This window comes from Mesoplodon densirostris, chromosome X, assembly GCF_025265405.1.
Source record: "Mesoplodon densirostris isolate mMesDen1 chromosome X, mMesDen1 primary haplotype, whole genome shotgun sequence".
Classification (NCBI taxonomy): Eukaryota; Metazoa; Chordata; class Mammalia; order Artiodactyla; family Ziphiidae; genus Mesoplodon; species Mesoplodon densirostris.
Window position 1 is genome coordinate 123,317,456 of NC_082681.1, and position 26,637 is coordinate 123,344,092.

General features: G+C 41.4%; 2 protein-coding genes across 8 annotated transcripts in view; both read right to left on the reverse strand.

Moving 5' to 3' along the window:
• Window positions 1-523: 523 nt before the first annotated feature.
• SCML1 (Scm polycomb group protein like 1) lies at window positions 524-15,763 on the reverse strand. 2 transcript variants are annotated; one of them, XM_060087052.1, is made up of 8 exons: window positions 15,486-15,763; window positions 10,861-11,009; window positions 9,788-9,868; window positions 5,983-6,087; window positions 4,997-5,582; window positions 3,530-3,681; window positions 2,084-2,218; window positions 524-815 (listed from the first exon to the last, which is right to left on the reverse strand). In XM_060087052.1, exons 2-7 carry the CDS (start codon window positions 10,888-10,890, stop codon window positions 2,087-2,089), a joined length of 1,086 nt encoding a protein of 361 aa, XP_059943035.1. In that variant the 5' UTR covers window positions 10,891-11,009; window positions 15,486-15,763; the 3' UTR covers window positions 524-815; window positions 2,084-2,086. The 2 variants fall into 2 exon arrangements, with proteins under 2 accessions (XP_059943035.1, XP_059943034.1); XM_060087051.1 differs by having other exon boundaries at window positions 524-2,218.
• A 1,119-nt stretch (window positions 15,764-16,882) lies between these two features.
• The window catches only part of NHS (NHS actin remodeling regulator), a 344,288-nt gene continuing 334,533 nt past the window's right edge, over window positions 16,883-26,637 (reverse strand). For 5 of the 6 annotated variants that reach the window (XM_060086362.1, XM_060086363.1, XM_060086361.1 and 2 more), the window contains 3 exons: window positions 23,973-26,637; window positions 23,547-23,673; window positions 16,883-20,981 (listed from right to left, as the gene is read on the reverse strand). The exon at window positions 23,973-26,637 is cut by the window's right edge and continues 317 nt beyond it. In XM_060086362.1, the coding sequence (XP_059942345.1) occupies window positions 20,372-20,981; window positions 23,547-23,673; window positions 23,973-26,637 (3,402 nt within the window). In that variant the 3' untranslated portion in view covers window positions 16,883-20,371. The remainder of the gene's footprint in view (window positions 20,982-23,546; window positions 23,674-23,972) is intronic. The other variant, XM_060086365.1, reaches the window with a different exon arrangement.

The window sequence follows — 26,637 nt, forward strand, 5'->3', positions numbered from 1 at the left end:
CTCTTGGGTTCTGAGCAGCCTTATCAGGTGAATGGGAAAGACTGTCTCCTGGCATGTGCAGGAATCACGATGTTTTAGGGGTCTCTAGAAGAGAGAAATCCACTGAGGTGCAGGCTAATAGCAGGCCTTTGGCATGGCTTTCCTGGCTTTGAGAGGCCTTTTGGGAATTCAGTCTGAGACTACTTCTGAAGAATTCCACCACAGCCAGTTTGGAGGACTCTTAGGTGGTCAATTGACCAGACTTATTCTGTAAACAAATTTAGTCTTGATTTGGCTGTGTTTCATGGAGATGAGGGTAATTTTAGAGAGGAAAATTTGTTTCAGTGGATGTTAAATTCTAGTTCTGCTAATTGTCTGCATTAATGAAAGTTATTGTGTTAGCCATACTTTTGCCTTGGTATTCAGGATGGAGAGAGAATTCTCTAGCGAAATTGTCCCAGAGTATAACTCCTCATGACATGTATCACCGCTTGCTCTAAGTCTTCAAGCAAAAGTAAACTCAAATCTGAGGCTTTGACATTAATGGTTGCGGTTATTAAACTTTATTATATTTTAAAATCTGAAAACTGTCAAACGTAGTGTTTATACAAACACCTGAGGACTGTTCAAGTGGCACAGCATCTTCACACAAACAGTGTGAAAGAAGGAAAAGTTTAAATTAGAATCTTGTCTTATAACACAAAAGAAATAACACAGACGAAAAAGCCCTTTAAGTCATATACGCCCAGTAAATAGTTGCATTTGCTTATAAAGTACACTTGGTTTTCTAAAAAGAAAATGTACGGTCTTACCCCTGGTGAACATCTTATTGGCATCTGTAACAAATGGATAATACAATTAGCACCATTTCTCATAGCTTATAACATTACACGAAATATTATATAACGATGTAATAAATAAAACAACAATGAACATGTTCCATGTGAAAGTTCTGATTTTTAAAATAAAGTTTTAAATAAAATGACAAATCAGAACTGATGTACCTTCCAAAGTTTAGTAGGATAAATGGCTCAGAAAGGAAATTAACTAGAAACATTGCACAAGACAGAACTTCCCTGTATGGAAACCCTGAAGTGTGAGCTGAGAGGTACCAGTGATGTCAAACGATGTGCATATGTTTTACAGAATAAAAAAACTCACTATATGTAGAGTTGATCTTCACCTCTGTGGAAGTGTAAAGTGCCATTTTAAATTAAAAAAGAAAAGATTTACTTGTGTGTATACTTCAGATACAGAACAAAATATAAATATGAAACAGTACCCATATGAGGAATAAACATAATAAAACACATCTTTAAAAAACTTGGACACAGGCATCTTCATGGAGAGATGTGAACAATGAATGCCTAGTTAAATGTTGAAGCTTAGACAAAATAAGGAAGTTTTAAAATGAAACATATTAATTGAAAAGAATATAGTCAGACTCCATCCAACCCACCCCTGTAGTGTAATACCTCTTGCATAAAATGACTATCTACCTTATAATTTTAAAAAACTGGTAAGAACGCTTCATGAAATCTTAAAAGGCTGCTTTTTCTTTTCTTTAAACAGGAACAGGTAAAACATACAGCGAAATAATAACAGAAAGGAAAGTGATTTATGTGGCTATTCCCTTTCAGGAAACTGATAGAACAGGAACAGAACATTGCAGTAACAGACATAAAATAGTTGAGAAAGAGATGGTATCTACAGTTGCATCTTTAAATTCTCTTCTAAAGAAAACTCCTCATGGATTTCCTTAGGGAACCCGTCAATCCCTCCCTGACTACTTTCCCCTTTGGGATTTGGCTGTTTTGGTTTTACATACAAACATTAACCAAAATCAAAGGTGTTTCTCTGTTTCCTGCATGAAGTGTATCTATAAACTATGCAATGAAAAGATACAAAGACCAAACGACCAGTTTGACTATGCTAGTGCTAACATGTTAAATGGCTTCTAAAGAAGTAGACTGGACTGTCCCAGGGTTCTGTGATTTCGGATACACAGTATTTTAGAGGAACTTTCTACACAACAAAAACTTCTAAGGGCAGAGAAAAGATGGCATTGGTCTCCCTAGAATTAAGTCCAGTCTAATCTACACACTTTTTAAATTGTTGAAGTATCTGTTTTAAGCCTTTCAATGTAGTGGCACAGCTTCACAGCTGTCCCCAGCTTAAGCCCCATGTACTTCATCATCATGTCACTCTTGAGCAGTAGCAGAGCTTTCCCATCAATGTCCTACAGAGAGAAGGAAATTAAAATAATTAATAAAGCTTTCATATTTTATCAGAATGGTTATTCCTTTCTATGTAAGAACATGTAACACCAATTAGAGGGCAGCTCATTCCAGATGTATATTCTCTGAATATGCAACTGCTTGATGGAAACTATTAAAAATCTAATTTGTCCAGTGAAGCATCACTTAATCATCTGTAAATTTGCTTCAAATTTTAAGAAAAAGGCAATTTAACCTAATATCTTAAAAATGTCCTAAGCATCAAACTACCTAATTTTAAATACCGTGTGTTAAACAAAATACTGCATAGCTGTAACAAAAAGTAAAAACTATGAATGGTAAAAATGAATTTCAGATGGTCATTAACTTTCTTAGAAGGGCTGGGAACCTGAGTATATGTCAGCTGTAAGTGTGCTATACAGTGCTGTCTTAACACTGAAAGCTAATCAGTTGTCGGAAGCTAATTAGATGCTAAAAACTAATGACTGATTTTCTTACCATATTGAAAAGGGTCCATCAGATATGTGGGCACTAATTTTATTCATTAGGAAACACTATAAAAAACATTACTTGATAGTCACAAGGTATCCTCCAAATGTAAAAAAGAATTAATTGACCAAATGATGCTGCTGAAGCATATTATTTGGTTTTCACAAGTTCTGGTTTAAAAATAAAACTGTACTGCATCATATGTCACTGGCTGAAGGGACCTGAAATCCCTCATAGTACTGCCTTTGTCAGGTGTCAGGTACCATCTATACATTTTCTACTAAGTAAAACTAGAAATTAAAGAAATTAGAACTTAAAATTTAGCCCATGATGTTACTTTGTAAATGGCCTAAGGGTATCAGCATCCCAAATCATCAATAACCATATAAGGTCAGCAGAACTGAGCCAAATGGAATCAGCTGCTGGATCCATCGGGCATCATAACAAGGAGGACACCCTGTCACAGCTGTGGTCACCACTCCTACTCACGGTCCTGGGGCCGAGCAGGGAGCAGGTGGGGAGGAGGATCCTTGTAGCTGTTGTTAGAAAGGAGAAGACACCTGAGAGTGGCCATGCCAAATCATCTTCTCTTGAGAACTCGAAGACTTGTAGTATTTTAGGTACTCGGGTACCCATTTAAAGCACAGATCCAGCCTCCACCCTTTAAGGCTCTAACTTTGGGCAAAGTAAACTTTCTTGCATATGGAAAAATCAGTTGATAGGGTTCCCCCACCATCCACACTAATCAGTATCCAACTGAAGGGCCTGCACAGAGGTCATTCAAAGTCATTACGGCAGGAAAACCAGATAAAAAGATATATTACATGTTGCATGAAGAGGTTGGCGAGGGGGCCTGATATCTGAGGATCTTTATGTTTCATAAACTGTATCACTTCATCCACAGACCAGGTTGAAGGGTCCTTAGAGAAGCCTTGTTTCAGGACACTGGGGTCAGGTACAGCTATATAACTTGGAGCTTCAATGGGGGAAAAAAAGACAAATCATACTTGACCTGATCATTATCCTGAAAGAAGAGATGTTAGGTAGGGAGGAATTGTGTCATTCCTGGAACCTTCTGTGAAGTACCCCGGCATGGACCCAGGACTCCAAGGTAAAATCCAGGGAAAGCCTAGATAAAGATGACCTGAGGATGGCTACTCAGGAATGTCCCACCTGACCTCCCCCAAACAACAAAAGCAGCTTCGGTAGACACCTTAAAGCTTCAAAGATCATAAAACAGACTGAGCAATCTGAGGCCTCTTGGGCCACAGGCAAAATACAGCAAAAGATCTGTTACTTGGGTTAAATTAGGTTAATCTAAGATAACCTATTGCTCTCTTGAGAGAAATTCTTTGAAATACTTCATCTCTGTCTTCTTGGTCTCCCCAGATGAGGTTTATTTTTACTAGCTAATTGCAATGGAAATCCCCAGAATTTAGTTTTATAATTGCTTAAATTTATTCACTTTAATCAATGAATTTCAATAACCCCCATTATCTTTGAGAACCAAATCAGTTCTTTACTGAATCTCTTCCATGGCTTTAAAATTCATGTCTCTCAAGGCTTAAATGCGTATCTGAATTTTGAAAACAACAAGACTTCTGCTTAGCTAGGTCAGAAGTAACTTTAACATTACACTGAATACCTCTTTCAAGTTTCACTGCACGGTAATAGATATTTTGGTTGAAGGTTTATGTTTAAAAAAGAAATACGTGAGGCATGAAACAATTTAGGTGCTCATACCTCAAAACGTTTTAGGTGTGCCGTTCACTACGTTGTACTGAAATTTCTTTGTGTCCAGACAGGTATTCATTTACTCAGCCAGAGTCCTCGACTCCCTAAAGTTAGCCTGTGGTAACGGAAGGGGCTTGTGTAATTCGCAAGTTAGCCTGTGGTAACGGAACGGGCTTGTGTAATTCGCCAGACCGTCAACACAAATTTGACCTTTCCTGTGAATTAGCCTAAAGTGTACCTTTTCTCTCCTGTCATCTGGGCTCTAGCCATTTTAGGAGCATTTTAATTATTTACACAAGGAAAGGGTAAAGAAAGACAGAAGATAAAAAAACTCACAATGGGATCATTATGAGTATTAGTGGAGAAGAGGTGTGTCAGTTGACTGGCACAGTGTAGGCACATCATAGACACTCAAGAAGTCTTAGTCATCGTTCTGAGTGCTGCCCCAAGCTAGCCCTCAAGATGGGAAAAAAAAAGCTTCCACAAGCTTGCATCAAGGGTGTTGAGGAATATAGGGTAAATAATGCTACTTGTAACATGTGTCAGTTCACACTCACCGAAGCCGGTCGGGACGTAGTAAGGTGAGCCAGCGGGGCTGAATCTCTTGTTTTCCGGTAAAGCTGGGTAGGCCATCATGTCAGGGTTACGTGCTGGACTGCGTTCACCCTGGGTCACCATGGTTGCAGGCTCGACTGCAGTGGACTGGGTGGCTAAGAAAAGACTGCAGGTGTTGTGGGCCTCTGGACTGTGGTAGCTAGGACTGGAGCAGCCCTGCAGGGGGTTCTCGGGCGAGCAGCACTGCTGGTGAGAATGCGTGGGGATCTTCGGGCTCAGGCTGACGGATTGCTCCAGATCCAGAGCCTCGTGGGACTGAAAAGAGTCTCCTAGATGGCTGCTCTTGGAATCATCTTCCGGCTTTTGTACTGGAATAGTGGGGCTGCTCTTGGAATCATCTTCCGGCTTTTGTACTGGAATAGTGGGGCTGCTCTTGGAATCATCTTCCGGCTTTTGTACTGGAATAGTGGGGCTATGTCTTTGAGGGTAAGAGGATGGAGAGAGAGACTCCTTCTTCCTCATTTTCTGGTATTTGATCTTTTTAGAAAGCAGGTAACTATAATTTTTATATGCATATCCAAATAGCTTCTGAAATGACACAAACCCAGCATAAACCAACTGTGAGTGAGTGAAAGAAAAAGGAAATAAATAGTAAATACATTCATAATTACTTTCCATGGAAGATTGCTTTATATTATTAAAGATAAATGCTCTATTTTCATTACATGATTTCTATTTCTCTTCAACCCTACATTTTAATTGCACTTTATATATTATGGTTACAAACATAAAAATATCCATTGTCATACATTTCTCAAACCTAAATTTCAGCATTTTTCCGGCAGAGGTTTAGTCTCCCATCTGCTGCTACAGCAAGTATAGATCAGCCTTGCTCATCTCACAGTTATTAGTTCTCTCTCACTTCTGACTGGCATCTTTAGAAACCAGAGGTTTATTATAGTTGTGAAAATATTTTTATAACACTTACACGATTTTGCCACCATGACTTCATATGAAAACGGTAGAGTTTTTTAACCTTTCCATGAATAACATCAAACTTCTTATCCAGGTTTTGAACAGCATCATAGATGACCTATTATAATACAGACTATTAGTAGTTTCTACTTCAAAAGGAAAGGAACATAAAAAGTACCATTAAGCCAAAGTCAAAGTTTGAAAGTTTTCAAGCCGTCAGAAATCTCTTGTTTCCCACTTGATGCCTGGCTGTTGGTGACCCAGAGCCGAGCTGGCTGAGATAAGGCACCCCAACCTCCCACTCAACGACTCCATGTCACACAGGCATTTTAAGAAGCTTGAATACTGGGAAGTAAATGTACCACAATTCCTATAAGCCATCACATTTATGATGGAGTCATTTTACATCAAGGAAGGTGCTATTTTAGGAAAGAAATTTTCAAATCTGCTAAAAGGCCAAAGAGCCTCTTTCTATATAATGATGGTATAACCTAATAGGCAGTGAGGGGTCCACTCTGGAAAGAACAGTGAGCCAAATACAACAGGTGTGACCTTTGGCTTTAGAGTATTTTAAAGTCACGCAATTAACAATTAACCTTACAAAACCTTTGAGTACGCGGCCCCTGTATGCCAATCAAGTATGTGACTGATAAAACCGGAGAATTCTTGAAATACACAGAAATTTCATTCAGGCAAAAATACACGTAAAAGGCCAGAACCATTACATCATTCATTCAAATAAACACTTGTTGAAGGCCTACCACCTGTGAGAACTCCTTTGCTAGATGCTGGGAACGTGGGCATTAAAAAGAAAAAAAAAGAAAAAGGAAAAGGAAAAAAACAGCTCCTACCCTAAGGAACTCCCATTTTAGCTGGAGAGAGACAAGTAAAGAGACAAGGTCAACAGAGAAAGTGATCGGCAGCCTGGAGCAGTGGATTTCAGTGTGCTCCGTGGACCAGCAGCATCAACACCATCTACTGGCTTGTTGGAAATGAAAAATCTCCCACTCAGATCTACTGAATTGGGAACTCTGAGATCGAGGGCGGTGACCTGTGTTTTCACAAGCCCTCTAGGTGATTCTGATGCACGATGAAGCGTGAGACCCGCTGGCTCTCAGCCCTGAATAACTAGCACAGGCTCTAGGGGAACACAGTTGGGTTTAAGTTACTTAACTTCTCTGTTGTTCAATTTCCTTATAAATAGAATTGGGATGAAATCCTCTCTCAGTTCTGTTGAGGACAAAACAACATGCTACAGTATGAATACCAACATAATAATAATAGTACATGATGACTGGTCTGATAGTGCTCAATCACCTGTTAGTATTATTATTGCCACGATACAGATAAGAGCAAGAGGCTAAGCGTGCACAGAAGAGCAAGACCTAATCCAGGCTGGCAGTCGTGGCAGGATTTTCGAAGAAGGAGGTATCTGCGTTGAGAATGAAAAGATGAGAAGGTGTTCACTAGGTAGAGATGTACAGAGCATACAGGGCAGAAGGAACAGTATATTCTAAAATACCCAACAAATTAGGAGTATGGGATTAACTGATATAAACTACTATACATAAAACAGATAAACAAGGATTTACTGTAGAGCACAGGGAATTATACCCCAAATCTTATAATAACCCATAATGGAATATAATCAGCCAAAACCCCGAATTACTATGCTCTACACCTGGAACTAACACAATATTACAAATCAGCTATACTTCAATTAAAAAAATTAAAACAGAAATTAAAAACACCCAAACAGAAAACAGGAAGTCAAATGTTTAGAAAGTGAACATAAATGATGATCAAAGAGCTGGGTTATGATGGGAAGGAGAGAGAGAGGATGACAGCTATAGAGGGATGGGAGGCACAAAGTGGCTTTTTTAAACCTGTGGGAGAATGACTATGCTGAGAGGGATGGAGACAGAGGCTGAAGACACAAGAGACAGGGGGATGAAGGGAGGTGTCTGAGCACAGGGCAAGAGGGTCAGATGCAGAAACCAGCAGAGGTGTTAGCCTTACAGAGGAAACACTTTTCCCACTCCAGTGGTCAGGAAGGAGGTCGTCAGAGATGGATCCAGGCAAGTGTGAGGGCTGTGGGGAGAGGAATCAGGACTCGGAGGGGATTTCTGCACCACACCCTCCATTTTCTCCACGACATGAGAGTACAGGATCGGGGTTGTCTGAGGATCACCAGTCCCCAGTGGAGGTCCTCCCCTCCGCTTCCCAGCCTGGACAGGGCTGGGGTTTTACTAAAGGGGGTGCTAGGCGAGGATTAAAAAAGAACAGATGGAAGGGCTGCACCGTGTGGTCTAGACTGGTAAGGGAAGGCGCTGAAGAAAGGAGGGAGCTAGCACATTAGGAGAAATGGAGAGCATCCCTTAGCTGTGACTTTGGAACCTGGGCGTGTCTTAGCGGACATACTCTATCCCAACACATCTTGCACAATCGCTCAGAAGGCCCTGGCAGAGCAGTGTCAACCCAGTTCATCATGGATGCTGATGTAAAGCAAGCAGGGGAGAGCACTGTTCAAAAATCAGAACTCCCTACGTCGTCCCTGCATTCCCACTCTCTGTACATCTTCCCCGGAAGACAAGACACGTTCCCTTTAAGTATTCCACTGCTGTTCTCTATAATGATAAGGACTCCATAAACATTTTTTACTTTTCAAAGTATGTTCATTGTATTCAAGAAACTTTTTTATATGTTAAGAAACATGTATTTGTTTATAAATGTTCATTGCTTCTAGGGTATGCCGCTCACAAAATCCTTGATAATTACATACTTCTATCAGTCTCCACCAACACGTCAATTTTTACAAAATCCCCTCAAAACTATGAAAGACAAACTCTTTAAAAAGTGGTGGGCTGCCCTTTTGTTTCAGTTGAGATATCTTGACATGCATTTAGGCACATATTAAGTTTTATCCAAATCAGCCAACTTCCTTTAAAGATTTTGTAAGGGAAATTAATTCAGTATTGAGCAATTTAGATGAAGGAGACATAACTATTATACATTTGATCAGTTAAGGGCTTTTACAAAAGGCTATGAAACCTCCATATTGCTATTTCAAAACTTTCACCTGAAGATGCTATTCTAACTAGAAATTGTTAAAAAAAAATCATCACAATGAGAGCGATAATCATAAGCAATTTGATACAGCAAAATTTCAATTGTACACCTCTTTATATGATATAAAGAGAATTTATTTAAGCTTAATATTTTAGAAAACTACATTTGAGAGACAGAACTTTTTGTACCTGGCAGTGAGTAAGGGTATCCCGAACTGTTTTTTGTTGCTCTTCGTTGTAGGATATGTTAGACATAACACTTCCCTGCTGATATTTTAAAAATTGAGTAGTTAATACTTTACTTCTATGAAAGTCAAACTTGAACAGTAAGTGGGGAAAAACACTATTTATTTACTTGTTTTTATTTTTCACTAACTTTTCAAAGGGTTTCAGAAATATTAATCTAAAGCAGAGACAATAAAAAAACCTCATGTTGATATGAGAATGAAAATGATGACTGCTAATTAAGAAAGGGATTTAGGAAAGAATTTATTATATCAGAAGGACAGAGGTTTAGAGTTTTGCACTGAAAAAAATGAGTAAAAACTGCTCTGAATTTTCTACTCTACAAGGAAAAGAGAGAAGTGAAATGGTTAATTGCTCATTGTCTAATGAAAGGAAGCAGACAAATACAGGAGAGACTAATATTTTCTTGAGTGTGAGTTTAGAGGAACTCTATGAAGAATTTTTTCTTTAAAATGGTCAAGTGTTAATTAATATATTTGGCAAATGGCAACTAACATTACTTACATTATTGACATATGCCGTATGTGGTTCATATGCATAAAGGTCAATGTCATCATCATCATAAGTTGAGATTCGTGTTCTTATCTAAGGAAAATTTATTAATAAATTAAAAGGAAAGATGATAGAACTTAAAGAAAAACTGAGGACTTCAATTTCACTTAAAAGAAGCTCCAAAAGCCAATTTGTGATATCAAGGGACCTTTGTAAATACTATGACTGTAGGAAAAAATGCCCTTCAAAAAAGTGTTTTCTCATTAACTTAACCACACTTAAGACATCGTTTTCCTCTTGTGTACCTCGGGGTAGAAAGACTATTCTTCTGGTAATTTGGCACTAGAACTGCTGTAAAAGCAAGTATTTTTAACTACAAAGGATCCTGTTCATGGCTTTTGATTTTTAAATAGACCAACAGTACCACTCCGTGGACAAAATAGGAAACACTTCACCTATCTTCCCCACCCCCCCCCCCCCCCCGCCCCGCACTTGGAGGCTTGTGGGATCTTAGTTCCTCCACCAGGGATAGAATCTTGAGGAGTCGGAAGCACTGAACCACTAGGGAATTCCCCACACCTATGTTTCTTGATAAATTAATCTCTAAATCACCTAAAACACTTTGGGGGAATAAGACAGGGCATAAATAAGTAAATAGACAGTAAACAGCCATTACATTTCATTTAATAACTCTTTATTCTAAGAATGGACTATGAACTATAGGAATAATTCTAAACATACATAGAAGTATGTATGTTTCAAAAGACAAAGTAATGTGGAATTGGGCTATATATTAATACTTATAAAAATATACCATGTTACCTTTGTATAGGGCCCTAGGCTTTGCAAAGTGCTTTCATATAATTATGTGAAGAGTCAGAAAAAAAATGACTCTTGGAAGGTAGTTAAAATTTAAAAACTTGCACACAAATGTTCATAGCAGCTTTATACATCACTGTCCAAAACTCATGAACTGTATATTTACGATCTCTGCATTTCACTGTACAAAATTCAATTCAATTTAGAAAAAAAAATAGAACACAAGGAAAAGAACAAAGACAGATGTTCAGTTATGAAATACAAACCACATCGAATTCACTGGAGCAGCTAGACATCTTTTTTGTGCAACCAGAGCAACTCCGCTTTCTCTGAGTTGGGCCTAGTTATTTTTAAACTTGCTGGAGGGTTATTTGCGAAACTGCTTGGTCACCTAGGACTGGTAAATCTTCAACTCCTGAAAAGCAACGCATAAAAAAGTTACTTCACCCACTTACTGCCTTAATAAACTTAATATGGATATGTTCTCAGAATACCAACTCAAGTTGAATTGGAGTCCTGGCTGAAGTTTAGAGAGCGACAGAATGAGAATTCTTCCATTAGTGATTTAGAATAAACCTTTAAAAACTGAAGGGCATTATTGCCCCCGTTTAGGAATAAGAATCCAGATCAAACACAGTTCTAAATTGTGAAGCGGATGCTCCACAACCTAAAGGCTACAGAGTAAGTGCTGGAGACAATTGAACAACAGAGCATGAGTCCTAACTGCTTTTGTCAAGGAGCTCAGAAGCTTTTTACTCAGGGTGGCTGCGGGCCTCCAAATGTGAGTCAGGAGTCTCTTCTGGCTTGGGCCGCCCACCACGGTGCGGCCTGGAAAGACCACTAAAGACATCGCCTCCTCCCCTGCTCGGTGAAAACTGGGTGAGATTACGTCTAAGGTCATTTCGGCGCTCAGATGATGATAGCTTCCGTAGTTAAATTTTATATTAAACCTAAAGGACTGTATGTGAAAAATAAGCCAAACACTCTTCTTGAATGATGTAGGCTCGGTTAGGGTCCTGAGTCATTCATCTCTGCCACCAGGAAGACATTGAGTGCAATGCTGTCATATCGTATCTTGTAGGAGATTTGAACGCTGGCATCACAGTACTGGGAGGGGCGCTAATGAGAGAGCTAGGTTCCCTTTATCCATCCTGAGCCAGGGCAGGAATGAGGCGGAATGAAGGGAAAAGTAACTCTCAAGTTAGACAAATGCAGTCTAATAATGTGGAATAAATTCAAGTTATTAAATACCTCCAATTTGAGCTGTAACTTGAACCAAATTTTACTCTTTTTTTTAAGTTTTTTTTTTGGCTGCTTTGGGTCTTCGTTGCTGCGCGCAGGCTTTCTCTAGTTGCGGCGAGCAGGGGCTACTCTTTGTTGCGGTGCGTGAGCTTTTCATTGAGGTGGCTTCTCTTGCTGCAGAGCACATGCCCTAGGCGTGCGGGCTTCAGTAGTTGTGGCATGCAGGCTCAGTAGATGTGGCACACAGGCTCAGTAGATGTGGCACACGGGCTTAGTTGCTCCGCGGCATGTGGGGTCTTCCCGGACCAGGGCTCGAACCTGTGTTGTCCTCTGCATTGGCAGATGGATTCTTAACCACTGCGCCACCAGGGAAGCCCTCCAAATTTTACTTTTTTAGACTATGTTTACTTTTTCTGATTATACAACTAATACAAGTTATGAATACTTAAACTGGTGTTTTCATACAAAGGAAGACTACACAGCTATGAGAATAAACCAACTATTGCTACACACAACGAGGAGGACACATCTCAGGAATCTCAAAACTACAACCTTGAGTAAAAGCCAGACCCAGAAAAGGACAACACTGTACGAGCTCAAAAAGAGGCAAAAGTAAAAGAAGTCTTTCTAAATTAATACCTTTAGATATACCGTAGTCACTTCAATTTCTTCATTTCCTATCTTGTAAATAGGCGATGATTTATTTAACTAATCCCAAGTCATGGATATTCAAAAGTCACTCCTCAAGTCTTGCTCTTACAAAGAACACTGCAGAGCAGGCTCCCACCTCTACTTGAACTCACACAGAAAAAGAATAGTGAGTTAAAGTTTCCCAACTCTAGGGACCATTTCTTATGCTCTGACTGTATTTCTAACAACTTTGTTTTAGAGATTTAAATATATAATTTTTCTTTAAATTTGAACTATACCACGAAGTATAGATGACAGCGTCTAACAGATTTTACTGCTTACTCTGTGCCAGGCAATGTTCTAAGCACGTGATGTATGTTAATTCATTTAGCATTCCTGACAACCCTACAGGGCAGGCTCTATTATCATCCCCATTTTCCTTAAGAGAAAACTGAGGCAAAGAGACTTTAAGTAACTTACCCAGGTCTCATAGTAAGTAGTGCAGTACGACTCCAGAGTCTATGCGCTTTACTTCTTCATTATTAAAATCACCAGGAATCCCTTTTCGACCAAGAACAAAATAAAATCCAAAACTCCTACCATGGCCTACAAGGTCTTTACAGTCAGGTGCCTCCACACTGCTCAGAGGTCACCTCTTATCACTTGTCCCTCTGCTCTAAGCCTAAGATACTTACTAGCTGGCCTTTTATAAACAAAGTTTGCCAACCATTGTTAGAGACTCTGACAGACAATTCTCTAATGGCTTAATTACAATGCTGCTAAAACTCGGCTGCAGACACAGGCAGCATACATGGAGTCTCCCAGCAGACGCCCACCTGGTACCTCTCTCTCTCTCTCTCTCCCCGGGACACTGACAAATCAACACGACCTTGCACTCTTTGAACCTCTTTGCCTGCCATGCCCCCCGCCCTCAATACCCTGTACCCCACAAGACCGCTCTACGTAGGAGACGCAACTCAAAACTTCAAGGCTTCATTCAACTTCCATCTCCACAAAGCAAAGGTGCTATGTCACCCCATCTGGAAGTGACACTGCTCTCCCAGAAGTACCAGAATACTCACACTTTAACGCTTTTAAAACAATTGTCACATGTTGGCTAGTTACAGGAGAGGCAACATCAAATAGCACTAAGACCTTAGGGTTTGGGTCCCAGCTCCTCCACTTACTAGCTGTGTGACTCTGGACAACTTACTTCTCTGTGCTTTTTAAAAAAATCTGTAAAATGGGGATAATAGTACAGACCTTATAGAGTTATGAGGACTATGTGAATTAATATATGTCAAGTGCTTAGAACAATGACTGGCATAGCAAAGGCACGCACTCTTGGCTACTATTATTTTATTATTTGGGTAGTCACGACATCCTCCCAATGAATCTATTTGTCATGGAGCACATGGACTGCAAATTTTCAGATCACTCACACTGCACCCTTCACTGCAGATACAGCAACCATTTCCCTTAAATGAATTAAGGCATTGTGCAAAGAACTGGGCTTTAAGAAATACCTGAATCTGAATCTAAATCGCAAAATTTGCTATTTTGCTTTAGGCAGGGATTTAACCCCTGTGTCTCTATTTCTTAACCTGTAAAGTTGGAATAATAGCTACTTCACAGGGCTGTGTTAAGACCAAATGACAGTTAAGCACTCAGCATCATGTCTGGTTCCCAGCAGGCAACGCATAAGTTTTAGTTCCCCTTCACTTCTTCCCCCAAGGTAAGTAAAGTTTCTGCAACATTTTCTTAGAGACCAACGATGACTAGATTATGCGAAATTAATATAATTCGTTGAATTCAAAATCCTGCAAAAGAAGTTTACTTAAGGTGAAGCTCATTTACATCTTACCACAGGAAAACGTAAGAACAGGAAACCACCTGGTTTTTAAAAAGACACATTTTAGACATTAAAGACATTTCAAAGACATTTTTCAAAAGTCACTTGAGGATTCTGCTCCCAGGGTGTAAGGCATTCACTTGACATCAACTTATCACGACGACGAGGGATGAAAACGGCGTTTCACCCAAAAACCACTACAAGGAATACTCGGCAAAACAGGGCAGATTGCAATAGCCAGACTCCTCCACATTTCTTTTTTAAAACAAGACCGTGTCAATACACTGATCACTTTCTAAAAATCCTGTCAGGACTCTCAAAAGCAGCCGTATCAAACTTCAGCGGCTACAAAGTCGGCCAGACGGGGGGGATAATGCCGTCCAATCTGTATCCCCATCACCCATCAGGGAATCGAGCCCATGCCCTGCTTTATAAAACACCGTGCAGAAAAGTTGCTCGTTAAATCACGATTTGTAAACATTAAGCCAGTTTAAAACTCTAGAGCAGTCCGCCTTCAGGGAGAGCCAGGTAAAGGGGCGGGGGGGGGGGGAAGCGATCCCCAAGAGACGAAGATATCGAACTACCGTGCTCAATACACATCTTTACTTTGTTTAGCCTCGCGTACGTATTTACAACAGTGAGGCTGCACTGTCTTTGATCGATCGCGGTTACCATCAAAGCCTCAGAATCAACGTTTGCATCTCAAAAAATGTTACAACGAACCAACTCGCCAGTTAATAGATTTTCCAAACTCAAAATTCTAACAAGTCTGAGAGCCTTGGTCGTTCGTCGCCCCCTCACCCAACAAGGACTCTTCCTTGGTGGAAGAGTGAAAAGGATGAAAAAGGATCAGCTCTTAGAAAGTCGGCACAAACTACTCAATAAGCGGCCACATCTCAAGCGCCTACGCGCTGGCATCCCGGGAGGGGCGGTGGGAACCACCCCGAATCATCCCAAACCACCCCAACTGCAGCGCGGCTGAAATTCCAGCGTAGACTCGGTGTTTCCGAAAAGGCAAAACCCTTTCTCTTTCCTCAGGTAAACCCTCCTCCCCCGCCACCCCGCTCCGGAGCCCCACAGCCGTGAAGTAAAATCGCTCCTCGCCTGCTTCAGGCGCACACCTAAGACAAGAAAGTTCAAGGGAAGAAAAAGTGCCACTTGACATACCTTTGCTGGCGCCAGAGCCCGCCAAATCGGCCTCCGGAGGGCGCGGGGAGCAGGTAGCGATGGCGCCTCTCCCCGGGCGGCGACCCGATGTAACGGTTATCACTACGCGACGCGTGAAATGTTCCTCGCGCCGGAAATAGGGCCCGACCATGTGACGCGCCAGCCGCAAACCCCACGGAAGCTGAGGCGCGCAACACTCGCCAAGTACTTTGGTCAACGGCCGGTTGCGCGCGTGGGAACCTATCAGTGGCCGCTGCAGGACACGCCTGGGCCGTCAGCCGACCAGTCCAGCGGACCTCTGAGATGTCGCAGGGGAGCGGACGTTGCTAGAGCGACTGCCAAGGGGAGAGGCTTTGGTTCCCTCCGCGCGGCCGCACTTCCGGCCTCCGAGCCTCTGTAGCTTGCCGTTGTTCGCGGGGGCTGGTGGGATCGGAGCCCCGTGCTAGACTGAAAACACGAGCCTCTAAGGCTGAGAGGGGTTTAGTGCGGCTGCGCAGGAGCGCCGGCGCGCGCGACTCATTCTGTGGTGGTGCGGGTTTAAGGAGGCGGCTCTCGGGAGTGAGGCGTTTAGGTGCGTGGCCTCCCCACTCTCGGTTAGTTCTTTGAAGCTTTTTTTTTTTTTAATGTAATTCCCTCCTTTCCCTCCTCCCTCCCCGTCCCTCTGTGACACACCACAGATGTCAACAGTCTCAATCCTAGGCGTGCATGTCAGTGCTGGAATTCGAAGGGGGAGGGAGCGGGAGCGGCGCTTTAGCAATTGTGGTTTGGTACATACCGGGAAAAGTTATTTTAAAAAGTTGTTATCTCTCCACAGGGTGAGGTAACACAGACCTTGGAGGCAGATTTGCTGGGTTTGTACCCCAGCCCCAACAGTTAAGCGCTCTATGGCTTTGGGCAACTCAGGTAAATGGCTCTGTGCTTCAGTTTCCCCATCCGTAAAATGGGCACAACGTGTGGGGGGTGCTTCATGAGTTAGAGTAGGTAAAGCACTTAGAACAGTATCTGGCACATAAATTTGCGTAATAAAGGGTACATCGCATTACTTAGTGGCACATCGAGGTTGCTCATCTCAGGAAGGAGGCACAGTCTGAGGAACTATCAGAAGCAAAGCAGATAACTTTAAAGTAAAGCCATAAATATTTTCCTGGCCTGGAGACGTACAGGAAAGTATACTGGACATTGGAAATGTATTCTTTCTTCTCTCAAATACAAAGCAAGATTGGAGCTGGTTTCAGAGACAGTGTTCATTATTATCATTATTATTTTGCTCATACTTTTGCCAAAGCAGTTCCCCTCCCATATGTGCACTTCCCTATAAAACACTTGCCATTTGTGAAACCCCAGGAGCGCAATTACATAGCAATGAATACAGCAGCCAGTTGTTTAATTGCAGTCACGTTTATTTGCAGTTTCTATACACACTTTCTAGGTAATCAAACTTTTCTGGTACATTTTTTTTGAGAGGGGTTCACAATGAAACTGTCACCATTTTTACTAAAAATAAATACAAGACTTAAGTGTTGCACAGCTCTAAAATATACAAAGGCTTGAATTGAATGTAAACGTTGAAAACATCTTACAAAAGAAACCGTTTTTGCAACGATTTAAAAAGTTCATATTTACAAATATTACAAAAATACAAAATGGAGGCAAGTCCATAAACCATGGTCTTTCGGCCAGCATGAACTGGTTCTAGTACCAAAAGAGTTACACTGTAACCTTCCTCATAGTTGTAAATCTTTGTCATGATCTAGTTCTTTCAGTGTGCCACCACTGCAGCAAATGTACTCACTGAACTTTGGCAAGAGCAAACAGTGTGTTTTGTTTGCTGCAACTAGTCCATGTCCTCTGCTTAGCCAAAAAAAAAATCCAAAAATCAGGAAAAAAATTTCCCCCACACAACATAGACATGTTGTATAAACACAAAAGAAGAAAAAATTAGCATCAGTGCAAACAACAGAAGAAAAGTTTGGGTTGATGTTCCTTACAATACCTAATGTGTGTACCCTGCTTTAAGACGGCAGTGATGTTGAAGACAACCCTCTAAATCTTGGTCTTACGTGCTATGTGATAAAGCCATGTAAAATTACTAAGGAATTTCTTGCCTTTTTTTTTTAACTCAGTTTGTTACTCAGTACTCTTTTCCACAATGAATTTTAAATCCATCTTTATCTGTTTTTTTTTTAATCTGTGAAATATAAAATAGAGAAACTCTGCTATAGATTTTTAGAGTAAACAAAATAAGTAAAACTATATTCTAAGGGTTAGTTCTGTGATCATTACATATAGACGGTATCTTATTGCCTCACAATTCAAGTCAATATGTATTTTAAAATATATATAGTACCATTACTTAAATTAATGTCAATAATAAGGTGACATATTTGTTAAAGCCAATTTGTGTGTTTTCTGTTCAAGATTTAGAATCACTTTTAAAGCCTACATACCTTTCTTTACGCTTAAAAACCCCCTAACTACACAAAAGCCGTACTGCAAACGAGCTGCTTTTATGAAAATTACAAAAAATCACCTATTGTGACTGGAAATGACTTTTTTATTGCATTTGTCTAAAAACCTTACTTTTAAAAGTTTTCCAAGTGTACTTTTCAAAGTATGAGAAAAAGTTATTCATGTTCCCATGTGGTGTCAAACCATGCTGGTTTTCTTAACTAATGGGTTCCAATGAGAAATGATGGTCCATTTTTTTCAAACTCCCAAACATTTTTCTTTTAGTAAAAAGTATAACACTTCGTAAATGTTCACATGTACGCTTTACCAGGTAGCTTATCTATCCCTGCACAAGCACACGCTCTCTCTCTCTCTCTCTCACACACACACACACACACACACACACACACACTCTCACACTCTCCCTCCTCTACCCCGCCACCCCCAGCACCCATTTTACATACAAGGATGACAAGAAATTAAGAAACACAATTTGATAGTGAAAACAAATAGGAGAATAAACCAGACATTTTTTTTTCTTTCCAAAGAAACAAACAAAAACCCAACAGCAATCATATTCTGTAATTCTCACTCTGTAACATCTTAAAAAGTGTTTCTATTGAAAGATAGCATCTTCTTAGACCAGGCTTTCTCCTTCATATTGCATGAACTAAACCAAAACCACAAATCCCCTTTCACACATCCTACTTTCCCAAATACCACTTGCATAAGCTTAAAGCCAGCTGCTTATCAATTTCTTGGTAACTCTGGTATGTTCTATCACTCTAATCACATTCTATTCTTTTATAGGCCGTATTCCTTCTTAGTTCTCTACTTTCTACCTTCTCCCATTCAAAACATTCCAAGTACATAGCTGCTTATATTTCCGACAGATCGTTTCAAACATTAGTATCAGTTCATGTCAAAATCACAGGTGTAAAACCCATTTGCAGATTTCAACTTGTAACTACATTTTTTTTCAGTTTTAAGACAAGAAAATTCAAGTAATTTCAAGTAATTCAGCTTGTTTCCCTGCCTTCATTTTATCAGAGCACTTGCCCTGACATTTCCTTTCCCACCCACCACCCTCCCCTTCTGCCATCAAGCAGATAGAGTAAAATCAGACAAAAACTCAGTTATATGTAGCATTGTGAACCAGAGCTGCTCCCCATTCCCAGTTTAACAGTGAATTTAAATAATGCATATACACATACCTATTTCCCAACTACGTTGTTCACAGTGTCATTTCTGTTAATTTTTAGGTAGCATGAATCTCATCAGCACAGAGAGAAAGCTTCACTGAAAACTCATTGCAGGTACTTACTGATAAATCCACAGCTCTGTGGCATGCCTGTGTTTTATTTTCATTCGTTAAAGAACTTGGAGCTAATTGCTCAACTGTTTAAGGAGTTTAAATATTATAGTCCTCAGATTAGGACTGTTTATGTCCCCAGTAGTGTAATATAAAACATAACCTAAAATTAACTACTGTTTTCCCTACTCATTCTCTTTAAAGCAATCCAATCTGAAAAATTGAAGTTTAAAGGACACTGTCAAGTGCTGTTGTTCAGGGCTTTATGTTGAGAATGATGATTTCTCTCACTGATTTTTTCTTTAAAAAATCAAAAGCATGCTTTTCATTCTGTCCAAATTACCACATGGCAAATCACAGCCACGTGTTACCAGTAGTTTGTTTGGTGCTGCAGTTTGTCACAAAAATGGTTAAGTCTGAATTCATTATTTTAAATCACATTTCACTATATGACCTCAAGATTTCCTTTATTTCACCAGTTTAAAATTCTTATTTTGAGGTTTATCACTCAGAAATCATATTGGTGGACATTTAAATATGGTGTTTGATATGAAAATGGTATTCACAGAATACAATTATTACACTTTACTTGTTGTGTTCTATAAGCAGTTGGTGTGGTAGATAATTGGCCACATGTCCACTCGTCATCCATAAATCTATTTACACATTTTTATCAAAAATATGGTATTTACATGTGTGTAGTTCTTCTAAATTTTGCTTTAGTTCATTTTAATGTAAAAATATACCAAACCTCCAGAGTATTTCATCTTCTTAAGAATTATGACAGTGAGGGCTTTGTTTTCTGAATAGGCAGCTCTGGGAAAACTTTTTCTAGGTTTCATGAAATGCAGACATTTTCAAATTCTCTATTATCAAAAGGAATGAGATTGGGTAAATCAAACTACCCTAAAGAAAAATATGAAAGACAGTGCAGCTACTTAAAAATATGGAAAATGATCAAGAAAGACCAAACCACCTTCCGTTTCCCCAGCAAATATTTAGGAACTCGTTGGTAAGCGTGATGGTACCCCACCATGTGCTGACTTCTCCCCAGTCTTCCATTCTGTTCCTCCATCCTCATATGACTAAGGTTTTGGCCTTTGACAGCCAGCCTGGCATGGACCACCTATGTTGAGCTCTGGGAGGATCGGTCATCATGTGGGCTCCCATCGGAATTTTCTGTCTCGCCTTCGGAGATGGCCTGCATGGGCGCGTTGTACAGCCTGCAACGGACACTGTAGCGGCTGCTGCTGGCCGCAGGGGGAGCCCGGGAACGTCCAACCCTTGCCGATGCCGGGGTGGCAAAGTTCTTTGAGGAGAACCCTTCTGCATTAACCCGTGGGGAGCATGGAGAGAGGGGGGACAGCGCTTCAGTTCCCGGTGCCCCCTGATGGGCCTCATGGGTGCTTTGGGGGGACTCGGCTGTGAGTTCCCCAGGAGGTTTGGGCAGGATGGGACTCTTCAGGATCTCAGTAGCAGACATACGGTAACTGGAATCCGAGCGACTGCCTTTCTTGAGGAGTAATAGCTTGAACTCTTCATTCGATGTGTTGGACTTTTTGGCATTTCGGTAGATGAGGCCAGGAGACCTCTGGCTGTTTGGGGTGGTCACATTGCTGTTGGCTGAGGTGACAGAACCAGCACTGTTGCTGCTACTGCTGCCCAGGGAAGCTCTAGATTTACTTCGAACAGACATGTCCCCAGAATCTTTTCTTCCAAGTACTTTCCTCTTGGACCTTTTAAGAAAAGGAACAATCTCAGTCCACATATACTTTAATGAAACTAAAAGTGTTACGTCACACTCAGGCATCTCCTTAAAGAGCAGTTTGCTGTACCCTGTCTGATGGGGTACTAAGCATTAGGGCTATAGGGGTGAGGATTAAGATACATTGCTTGCCCTCGTAGCACTCACAGACTGAGGGAAATTCTCCAATAACCAGTGGACATGAATTGCGTTTTGGAAATGACCATTTCAAATAATGACTAATGTGGAGGCTAGAGGTTCTAGGGGAGGACTTACTGGGAAGTTTCACAAGAGTACAAGAAAATACTGCTCTCTGACTCTTGGTTAGAGTGTAGGTGGTGAAGGACTGTCACTTTTATTCAACCTGTCTCTGCAATACAGGTGAAATCCTCTGATGCCTGGGACTGGCTTCCAGTGAATACCAGGAGAGCAGAGTGGAAGGAGGTGTGGATGGGACAGGACTGGCCATAGGCTGATGGTTGATAGGCTTGGGTGATGGATATGTCTGTGTGTGTGTTTGGCTGGGGGGTGGGGGCAGGCAGTGGTGCGTTATACTACTCTGTCTACTCTTAAAATTCCTCCATATAAAGAAATTTCTTACATGACTTCTTGAATAAGTCAATCCATTTTGGCTGCAGATACCATTTGCCATAGCTGCCCAGGAATATCTGTCTACAGTGTATTAATCAGTAAGCCAACTTTCTGGGGGAGATGGAAACCTAGACCACCTCTGGAGCTCTTAAAGCTCTGTGCACTATAAACTCTCAAGAAAAGAAAATTTTTATTGTCACTGTGCTGCACATAAATAAATAAACAAACAAATTCTGCATAAATGTAAATATAAGATTACCAAACTCTGTAAGTCTACCAAACCTAGGTACCCATCCATCATCATTATATTATTTCTTCTGATAAATAAACAGGCATAAATTTCGTGAACTTAGTCACTGAGTCAGCATGACTCAGTTCATTGCCACGTACTGGCAGCATGCTTTCTCACCAACCTAAAAACCTGTAGGTTAGAGAAAATGTCAGTTTTGCAATTGGACACCAGCCTGATTTTGGTTCACGGAAAGCTTTGTGGTTGCTATCTTGTGTATGCCAGTGTCTGGCACTCTAATAGGGTAGGGATTTCAGACTAATGTCTGCTTTTAGCATCTACCATATTCTAGACACAGACATGATATTTTATCAAAACTGAATATGTGAGCTATAGGTATCCCCAGTTACAGCAAGGGAAATAGGTACACAGATTTTAACTGACTCAAGACTGGACAGGAAGTGGCAGCATTGGGATTCAATTCCAGGTCTTTCTGACTCTTCTCCTTACATTCTGTCCACTCTTCAAGACACTAGCGTTTGGTTCTTTAACTTCACAGCATTTAATAACTTGTCCTAAGGTTGGGGATAAAAGGGGGTGAGGAGAATATAATCAGGGACAAAGAAAAATAATGATTCTTCACTCTCCGAGTGGAGAGGTGAGCCTGCTAAGGTCTACACAGAATGTGTTTGTGATTGGCTCCTTTAAAAAAAAAAGTTGTTGAAGGGCAGTGCTCCTTCTTTATGAGAGAACCACATCAACAGAAAACACAGGTTCCCCTAAAAAGTAGGATCCTGAGAAAAACAGTGGTAAGCTGCTTGTAAAGAGCTTGCTTCAAAGAGCATAACTTCATGAGGTAGACAAGACAGTCCCAAGCTTTGACCCTTGGGAGTCGCATCTAGGTCACCAAGGCCTAGTGAAGTAGGCAGTGGCAGCTGTGAAAGGAGTAGCCACATTATGACTGGATAGCTTAGTCTGATACGGGTTCAGTTTCCAAGGGCTAGTTCCTGTTTCGTTCTTCGATCACAGGTTATAAGGAGTATTCTTGCAAATAGGGGCCTTGATCACAGGGGTCCAGGGGGCAGATGAGAGAATATGAATGGTCAGCATGGATGCAACACTATCCTGGAAAAGCAGCCTAGAGGACATCCCCTATTCATGGGATATGGAGCATTACATTTAGAGAAGGCCAGTGTTATTAAAGAAATGTAAGCTTTAGGAAGAGAGGGAAGAAAGGGAGCAGTGATTAGTTGTTGTGAGCTATGAAATGGGCAGGTTTGTATACTGTTTTGTCTCAAACTTGGGGCTGTGTTTAGTGAGTCACCTTACATTTATCCCTGCTAGTGTAGGATTATAGCTTTGAGCATGTGTTTTTAGGTTAAGGAATTATTTAAATGTCAGAGATTACACTAGAGTTTGAGCTTTCACCCTTAAGTTACTTGACCACAAATTGTTTTCAAATTAAAAACTTGTTTCAGAATGTCTTTCCTAGGGAAAAAAACAACAGCTTCCCTCAGCAGTTGTTAGGAAAGTCTCTCGATTGAGGTCTACCTAACTGTATATAAGGCCACGTATTTCCCAACTTGAATATAAGTCTATCAATTTGATTTGGAAAAATAATTGTTCTTTGCTTGCTTATGTTTTTTGCTGAATGTATTACAAGCACCCAAGGCTTTTCCATATTTGCATTTGATGAGAAGCATGTAAGAAGCAAAACCTTTGGTATTGTTGCCTCACCTGTGAATGACTGCAAATAAATCCTCCGTTGTTCGAGGTTTATTTGGAGACACAAACACACTTTCTGCTTCAGCCTGAGAGTCTTCACTTAGTGGTGAAATCACAGAGTCATCACTCGGTGACGATTCTTAAATTAAGAACAAAAGCATCTTTAGGAAGAAGTCACCCAGCACGCTCCTGGGCTTCACTGACTCAGGGAACAACTAAGCAACAGTTACCTGACCACAATTTTTAAAATGAAGGAGCTATCTGTCACACTTAGTCCCTCCATGATAAAAGCTTTTATCTTAATTGTTTTAATAAGTGAAAAGAAGGAGGGAAACCAATACCCAGGGCTGTACTGTATTATGGGGAAGGTAAGAAAGAAACACTTCAGGAAGTGCCATGAGACACCTTCCCATTGTGACAGAGGTGTCGACAACTGACCTTTCAGTGAAACCTCATCCACACTTCCTTGGGTCTCCTCTGCTCTGCTGTTATCAGAGGCACTTTTGGCTGAAATACCTGAAGCAATATCTTCCTGCTCAGAACATTTCTCAGGGCATGGATTTACAGTTGATATCTCTGCTTCATAGCTGATATTCCCAGGCACTTTGTCATGGTGGCGGCTCATCCCAAGTTGATGCTTAAGTTGATTGCTTATGTCTGTGACTCTAGTTGGTGAGTTTGACTGAGATGTGAGCACGTCCACAGACACAGGGTATGCAGCTTCCTCCCGATCTACAGAAGATACCTTTTGGACCTGCGCTAGGGCTCCATCTGGACCAGCTCCACATTGTAGTATTTTACCATCCAAATCATTTGGGCGAGCAGCAGAGACCCTCTGAAATCCTTCTGTGGGAAAGTCACAACTTTTACTTGGTGTGTTTTCTGGAATAGGCTCACTCTCCATAAGTATTTGGTCTTTTGTGACACTTGAATCTAGAAGATTGGTACCAGCTGAGGTTACTGTTTCTGGATCACAATGATTCTTCACATCAAAAGAACGGTTTTTTTCTAATTGTAGTTTATCTGATTCCATCTCAACTGCAGAGGAGTCTAAAAAGGACAATATGGTGTCTTCAGTGGAGTACTGACGTGATAGTGATTTCTTAGTCATATGTGGCCTAATCTTACCTGGAGACAGGGCAGCCGTGGTGAGAGTGCTTTCCTCTAAGTAGGGGAGATCTGTATTGTTGCCTTCTTTTTGCTTAACTTCTTCAGACCTACTGATGGACCTAAGGTTAACAGATTTCAGGACTGTTGGTGTAATTGCAAGAGACGGTGGAGGATTTGACCTCAGTGTTTCTCCTACTGCGTTTTGCTTATTATGACTGAAAACATGCAATGGGTGACGGTGGTGGAATGGTTTATTTAAGACATTATGAAGAGCACTTAGGTCAAGATGGGTAGGAGGTATAATTGGAAGTTCAAGGTCTTTACCCAGTGACAGAACTCCATCTTTTAAAGAGGGTTGCTGTAGTGAGGATTTCCTTTCTGGGACTTTTGGTTTTCTTTTGCTACCTCCAGGAGACAATGGGCCAGAAAAGAAAGCTGTAGGGAAAGAGGACGTTGGCGTTTCAGACTGGCTTGAGTAGCCACTTGATGGAGATGCCAAGCCAGCCAGCTTTTCTGGTGAAGCCAGTTTAAACTCATTGTCAACAGAAGGAAGGGAGGGGGTGGTGGCTCTAGATTCTGACTGGGATGTTTGGGATTCAGAGCTCTCTGGAGATTTGATGCATTCGATAACTGTGGTACCCGTAGCAGTGCTTGAATTAGATAAAGATCTGTAAGGATCATTTGTTTTCAAGTCATTTAGAAGCCAGAGGTCTGCATAGTGAGTTGATTCAGCACCTTCATCTTTGAATGGTGGAACATCTGGAGTGTCTAACTGAGGTTCCTTAATGCCATGTTCACTCTGGTTCATCCAAGAAGGCTCCTGCTTGGTGGGCAGATTGGCATTTTCCATTCGAGAAGGTGTGTTGGAGAAATCAAGAGGCAGCTTCATTTCCCTGGAACTGTGAGGCAGGAGCTGGCCACTGCTTATCTTTGGTTCTTTCTTCTCAGAAATGTCTGCATTTCCATCAGACTTCCTCAATGATGAGCTACGTTTAGGTGGAGTCGGCTTTGCCTTTGGTTTCCTGAAAGAGATGCTTGGTCTCCCCTGTCTCCTGTGGTCTAAGTAGTCCTGCCAGGCACAGTCTGGAAGAGTAGGAGGAACCCCAACACCCTGGCCATTCTCTGGGCCCAGGGCTGCATAGTGACAGACATAACTCTTACTACCTTTGAGACCACAGTCAAAGTGCATGGAGGTGTAGTATCCTTCTGTGTCCACCGAAAAGTGAGAGCTGGTGTCTGCTTTGTCCGATGGAGACTTTTCCAGAAAGCTGTCATAAGTGGCCATGCTTGTGAAGCTTGGGCAGCCCAGGCTGTCTGCCTTGGGACGCTCAGGACTAAAATCCTGGCGGCAGGAGGCATCGTGATGGTGGTGTAGGTAATTCCACTCGCTGTCACTCGTGTTGCTATTGTTGGGGTCATCCAATAGATCTGCCACAGTGGAGGTAAAGGAGTTTGCTCGGTGGCCCCTCACTTTATCCAGGTGGTCATTGTACTGCTCTGTCACGAAGACACTGGCGTCCTCATTAGCGTGAGGGGCTGTGTTTAGTGACAACTCCGAGTCACAGTGTGAAGAGCCAGTGAGGGGAGGAGAAGCTGCAGGAGGGATTGTCTCTGAGGTCTGTGAGGGGCATGTGGAGCTGCTCCCACTCCAGTTGCCACTGGATGACTGGTGGTCATCTTTCTGGTCCATGTGGCTGCTGAGGAGGACGCCAGCCGTGGAGATGCAGTGGATGGGGCTCCCAAAGGTGTCCGAGTTGGAGGAGATGTCGCAGCTGCCAGAGTCGGCAGCCATCCGGGGCAGACGTGACCTCCCTCTCTCACTTAACTTGTGCTGGGGGCTGTGAAGATGTTGAGAACAGGCCAGGCTCAAAGCAGGCTGGTGCTCCTGTGCACTCGGGCTGCTGGGGGCCTCACTGCAATCGTTAAGGGTTCTTTCTTGGTCTCCCACGAAAGGCTCCCCCTCTTCATATGCTGAGGGTTTAGCACCAACTTT